General features: G+C 40.8%; 1 protein-coding gene and 1 non-coding gene across 2 annotated transcripts in view; one reads left to right on the top strand and one right to left on the bottom strand.

Moving 5' to 3' along the window:
- Positions 1-2,394: 2,394 nt before the first annotated feature.
- Positions 2,395-6,490, top strand: part of FANCM (FA complementation group M) — a 64,017-nt gene continuing 59,921 nt past the window's right edge. Inside the window, exons 1-2 of the mRNA XM_053656836.1 lie at positions 2,395-3,032; positions 3,487-3,659. Coding sequence (XP_053512811.1) covers positions 2,489-3,032; positions 3,487-3,659 — 717 coding nt within the window. The 5' untranslated portion in view covers positions 2,395-2,488. The remainder of the gene's footprint in view (positions 3,033-3,486; positions 3,660-6,490) is intronic.
- On the bottom strand, positions 5,161-5,264 carry LOC119058822 (U6 spliceosomal RNA). The gene has a single exon (XR_005084324.2). It is a non-coding gene; the product is annotated as a U6 spliceosomal RNA (small nuclear RNA).

Here is a 6,490-nt window from a genome sequence, read left to right as displayed (position 1 = left end):
ATGAAACTAAAATACAACCTGTCCCTTCCCCCTAAAAATACAAACACAAGAAAAAGTTTGTCTAAAAGCAAATTTAGAACTTGACCAAATAAAATCACTTGGTAATGAGGGTGACGTTATTAATGTTCAAAACACCTCATAATATGTTTGTACTTTCCCTCAAAATACAAGAAAACAGATTTACAGAGGTTCAGGCCTAGGTTTGGAGTGGAGTAGCCTGATGTAGAAAGCTATTGCTAGAGTACTCTTACTCTGGAGAGCTGCCCTTGCCTTTTCTGTTCTTTGCTCTTTCCATCATGGGGCGTTATCTATAACTTTCTCTCTTCTGAGTTCCAAGGGCCCCTTCTTTTGCCTCTGCTTGTTTCTTGAGCCCATTTCTCCCCTGATTGCAAGTCTTGTGGGATCCTTTAGAGTTTAGGAAATGGGATCCTGTGGAGGATTAAGAGAAGGAAGAAGAGAGAAAAGGAATTGGCTTACTGCTCCCCAGAGAGAAAGCTCACTAGGTCCTTAGTCTTAAAGCTTTTATATCTCTTGCAGGTTGGAATCTTAGGGGAGGTCACAGAGGAGGATTTCAGCAGAGTATTCATCAGTTTTCCACGTGTGCCTTTTCAGAGTTATGGTCTCCACTGATTGGTCTATGACAGGGCAGGGTGTCTTTAGTCATTGCAGCTCGTCCTGGCATTGCCCACCTGGTTTTCTGCTTTTCTGAGCCTGGAGCTAAGGTACAAGTGAGTCCTACATGTTATCTCTACGGAGGTGAACTTCTGTATGTGGCTATACACTACTTAGCCATTTTGTTCTGTTATCTGTCTCAGTTTCCCTATTCTACTTGCCACGGAATGCCTAGCCTCTTACTATCCTGACTCAAATCTACCTGTCTAACATTCTGGTGCTGTTTTTACAACCTCCAGCAAAGGGAGCATGTAATCTAGTTTAATTTGCACCTTGCTTTCTCTCACGTTCATGTAATCTTTCTTGTGTTCCCTCCTTGACTCCAAATATGTAAAAAGAAACCACGAAATTGTCCTTTTCTGCAGAATTTGAGATCTTGCTTTCTGACATGTCATCAGTTTGGCTCACATAAACTTAAACTCTCATTTAAAAAAAAAAAAGAAAGAAACCAAGCTATTGCTAGAGTAGACATACTGAACCTGGAAAAACCAGTGTTTGTGCTGTCTATTGCATACCAGACCCCAAAAACAGAGACAGAGATTGAACCTTTATGGACGCTTTATTTACACGGTTGATCTTAGAAGGTGGCGGTTTTGTACCATAACACATCATCTTTTGAATTCCATTTTTAAATGGTCCTTTTTAGCCCTAGCTGGTGTAGCTCAGTGGATTGAGCGCGGGCCTGTGAACCACGTGATCGCGGTTGGATTCCAGTCAGGGCACATGCCTGGGTTGCAGGCCAGTTCCCAGCAGGGGACTCACGAGAGGCAACCATACATTGATGTTTCTCTCCTCTCCTTCCCTTTCTCTCTAAAAATAAATAAATAAAATCTAAAAAGTAAAAAAGGTCCTTTTTATAAGGAAAACAAAGTGTAGATAAGGGGTTTGGAATTCAGGAGAAAGTTAATTGGATTAAAAATAAACTGCAGCATTCTCAGTGTGGTCGGTAGTCTTTAGCTGTGTCCTGGGTGGTGGTCATCTCACCCTGGAATGAAATGGCTCAGATACCATCTTGATTGCTTGTAGTTTTCCTGAGGCACAAAGGTGGGACTACTTATGGTCTCCTGCAGTCAGGGTGGGTCTTACCTTAAGTTCCTGGAACAACAGCTTTTACAGGCATTGATTCCTAACCTTATTATCAATACCACAACAATTCTGAGCATCAGAATGCCTTTTTTAAAAGAAATTTTCAGTGAATATCAAGACCAAACTGTTTACTTCCCTTTTAACAATGAAAATATTAAGATAACGGGTTGCCCTCCTAATGATGTAAAAAAGAGAACTGACATTTTGTTTTCTCAACCTGGACAGAGAAATAAGATATTTAATTCAATTTAAACAATTGCGTGTTTCCCCTCATCTTCCCATTTAAAAACAACCAAGTAATAAAGCACATTAGATGGTCGATAACGTTCAGTTCACAAAAATATGGGTATCTGTTGTTCTGAGAACCTCGAGTTCACTTTTATTTTATTTTAAGCGTTTTGACTTTAGAAATGACGCAATGACATGTAGTCATTGGAAAAGGAACTAAAATTTAGAGTCTATAAAAATCTGAATAGGGGACCAAATTTACAGTAACTCCAAAACAATGCGCATGCCTCTTCTGGAGGGCTGATGAGGGTTTCCGGAGAGCCAGCCAATCATATTCCTAACGTGAGCTTAGTGGCGGCATTTTCAAGTGGATATATTGGTCTCAGTCCCGCCCTCTGCTTCCACGGTTCTGTGCGGAGGTAACTGATGGAGATCGAATGGGTGGCAGTTCAGCTGCAGCAGCTGCTGGCGTTGAGAGAAGCCCTTGGTGGTCGTAGGCTTAATGAGCGGACGGCAAAGAACGCTTTTCCAGACCTGGGGCTCAAGCCTCTCCCGATCCTCTGTGGCTCCGGGTTGCAGCTCTAGAACTGAGCGGCCTCACAGCCCTGGCAGCTCTCGGGCGTGTTTTCCTGCCGCCGCGGTCGCTGCAGACGCTGCAGAGGCTACAGACGCTGCAGACGCACCGCCGGAGACGGACGATAATGTGTTGCTGGTTGCTGTGTACGAGGCAGAGCGGCAGCTGAATCTAAGGAATGGCGGGTTCTGCACCTCAGCGGGCGCCCTATGGATTTATCCTACTAATTGCCCGGTGCGGGACTACCAGCTGCACATCGCCCAGGCCGCTCTGTTCTGCAATACGCTGGTGTGTCTGCCCACCGGGTTGGGAAAGACCTTTATTGCCGCTGTCGTCATGTACAATTTCTACCGCTGGTTCCCGTCTGGCAAGGTAGTCTTCATGGCCCCCACGAAACCTTTGGTGACACAGCAGATTGAGGCTTGCTACGGAGTGATGGGTATCCCGCAGTCCCACATGGCCGAAATGACAGGTATTTCAGAAAGAGTGGGCTAATTTGAAATTAAAGAGCTGGGTAGGACAAAGTACACGTTCCGTTGGAAATTGAGCTAAAGAAATTCCTAACCCATGTGGAATAGTCCCCAGATCATATCTTCATCATGCATCCTCTCCTCTAAAACATCACCTGCAGACATACGTTGTTTCATTGCCTTTAGATTTGTGCTTCACAGATGTGGCACTTTTTACAAATTGAAAGCAAGAGATTTCAATCCAGCTAAAAGATTTCCACTCGCTTTATTGCCGTGGTCTGGAGCCGAACGTGCTGTGTCTCCGAGGTACTCCTGTACTTGTGGCAAGTCCAGCCCTAATAAATAGGGTTGCTTTACTCAGTCTTCAGAGAATCCTTGTAGCTCGTCAGAGCATTTTGAAGCTACTAAGTGTGTATATATACCCTGTCAGTGATCCAGTGTCACTTTTATTTGCAGGATCTACTCAAGCTTCCACCAGGAAGGAAATATGGAGCAGTAAGAGAGTAATTTTTCTTACACCTCAAGTCATGGTAAATGATCTTTCTAGAGGAGCTTGTCCTGCTGCTGAAATAAAGTGTCTAGTTATTGATGAAGCTCATAAAGCTCTTGGGAACTATGCTTATTGCCAGGTAATATTTCATTTAAAAATAATTTTTTTAGTGTGAACATTGTTAGAGTATTTTGGGGAATAATTATTAATCATGGAAGTTATTATAGTTATTATGAAAGGCCTTATCTACTACTATCTTAGAACAGATAGTGATCTGCTTTTTTTTTTTTTTTTAATAGTGGTTAACAAGGCCATTAGTGGCCTTCAGGGGCATCAGATGTAGATGATGAAAGCTTAGTCATTATTGAGGTAGTGATTCGCAGCAGGGTATGAGTGGAGTTTTGGAACTAAGATAATCCCCAAATTGGTAGTGGATATGCAGTGTCACTCGTTGGCAGGTAGGTAAAGTTATACTTAACTGTTAAGGCTGTTTTAAGAATTAAATCACATAATGTATGCAAAACACCTAACACAGTGCCTTCCAGTTAAGTACTACAGGAATACAAAGGACAAAGGTGAAGAGGTGGGCTATGGGCTGGTGAGATGCTTTAGGACCAGGTCATGAAGGCATTTGTGTTTTATGCTTACCAATTTGAGTGCTCTTTGTAGAGCATAAGAGATCTAGGTGGTGGAGACTCAAGAAATGTTTAGCTGGAAGATACAAAGATTTAAAAGGGATTAGAGGAGAGAAAAGCTAAAGGCAGGGTGTGAAATGAGGGATAGGAGGAATTTAGGATGACTCCCAGTTATTTGACTTGGAAGATTGTGAGGATGTTTGTGTTACTAGTCAAGATGAAGAGTTCTGGGAGCAGAGAAGATTTGGGGTATTATGGAAAGATAGTGCCATTTTAGATTGTTGAGTTTGAGGTGTCTATGAGAATTTAGCTGTAGATGTGTACTAGGCAGTAGGTGATGGAAGTGTGGATCTCACTGGACATTTCTGAGCTGGAGAAAACATTTGGAAATCACTAGCATGTAGGAGGTAGGTACTTAAAACTATAATGCTGGTGATACTAGGGAGAGTATCAAATAAGGATAGAAAGGAACATTCATTGATCTCTTTTAGTGCAAATGGATGAATTTCACTGTCAGTTTGTGAATTTATAAAGTAGTTTCTTTGGGGAGCTTTTAAGTATCATTGTATTATATCTCTGTATTATCTTCTGGAGAATGTCATCTTTCTTAGAGTTGATGTTAGCCAGGAAATGGATATATTTTTCCATTCATTTGTATTTTTCCACATTAAATTATTTTGATGAAAGCAGTGATCCTTTATTGATTGATATTTACCAAGCTTTCATCATTAGGTTGGTAAACTATTCTTTCAGGACCTCACTTTCACAAGTTTCCAATAATTTATATCATAAGAAGAATCAAAGGTATAGAAATACAAATTCAGTATATGCCAGTAACTACAAATTGATTGATTCAGTAGTTTTTAGGGGAGAAGGAAATAGGAGGAGAATAAGATGAAAATTGTCTTGTTTCATTCTTGTACATTACTTTATCCTAATGGTGTTATACATTATTGGACTTTGATTCCAGGTTTTCTGTTTCTCAGCATAGAAGAGAAAATAACAAAAAATATGGAACGCTTCATGAATTTGCGGGTCATTCTTGCACAGGGGCCATGCTAATCTCTATGTTGTTCCAATTTTAGTATATGTGCTGCCGAAGTGAGCACTACATTAAATTAATACCCAACTGTGTTAAGGTGTCTGCTTCAGGGGCATTTACAAATTTTTATTGTAGCTGTGGAATTCATTTTGTAGATTGAGCTTATATTTAGCAACTTTAACTCATTTACTTTCTTTTTTTTATTTTAAAATATTTTATTTATTTATTTTTAGAAAGGGGAAGGGAGGGAGAAAGAGAGGGAGAGGAATATTGATGTGCAAAGAAACATCAATCGGTTGCCCCTTGCATGCCTCCAAATGGGGACCTGGTCCACAACCCAGGCTAGCCCTGACCAGGAATTGAACTGGCGACTCTTTGGCTTGCAGCCCATGCTCAGTCCACTTAGCCACACCAGCCAGGCAAGTCATTTATTTTCAAGAAATTTCTAGGCATTAGGTGATTTCTTGTTTAAACTACAAGGCTTATGCTTTTATTGAGTTCAATGAAACATGCATTTACTCCATTAATACCCAATAGCCTTAAGAGTTTATATTACATTGAATGTTCCAGGTATAGGTTCCAATAGCTCCATGAAGAATGTAGCTTCCAGGATTTCAAACATAACACCATTCCCTCTTCTACAAAACACTTGAGAATCCCCCTGGAAAAAGTCGTGTATTAGGGACATTTTATCTTATATCAGTTTTTAATTAGAACAATTCAAGTCTCCATTAAGTATAATGTTGTATCTTTATATTCATTAGGTATAATGTTAAAAAACATAACTCCAGAATTACACACAGCCCTGGCTGGTGTGGCTCTGTGGGCTGAGTGCCAGCCTGTGAACTAAAGGGTTTGATTGCCACTCAGGGCACATGCCTGGGTTGCAGGCCAGGTCCCCAGCAACCCAGGGGACGTGCGAGAGGCAACCACATATTGATGTCTTTCCCTCTTTTTCTCCCTTCCTTCCCCTCTCTCTAAAAATAAATAAAAGCTTTTAAAAACTCCTCCAGAATTAATATTTTTTGAATATTAATCAAGATTTACTGTGAGTCTCATTGAATTCATCCTTGGCATGGGTTGAAATTAGAGCAGTTTTATCTAATTTTACTGTTTCCATAGCTAATGGGAAATGGGTCCTAAGAGCTGTTTCTGCAGCACATTTTACTTAGTGGTTGTTTTGTGTTGAGGACTTGTGGGAAGGGGCATGTGGGAATCTGCCAGATTATCCAGTATTAATCGTACTGGAAGTGGTGTTAAACTTAAAGTGGAGAGCTTAGACTGGTGCTTTGG

The sequence above is a fragment of the Artibeus jamaicensis genome, unplaced genomic scaffold, assembly GCF_021234435.1.
Source record: "Artibeus jamaicensis isolate MK-2021 breed Jamaican fruit bat unplaced genomic scaffold, CSHL_Jam_final scaffold_286, whole genome shotgun sequence".
Classification (NCBI taxonomy): Eukaryota; Metazoa; Chordata; class Mammalia; order Chiroptera; family Phyllostomidae; genus Artibeus; species Artibeus jamaicensis.
The sequence above is the reverse complement of the archived record's forward strand: the minus strand, read 5'-3'. Positions and strand labels throughout refer to the sequence as shown.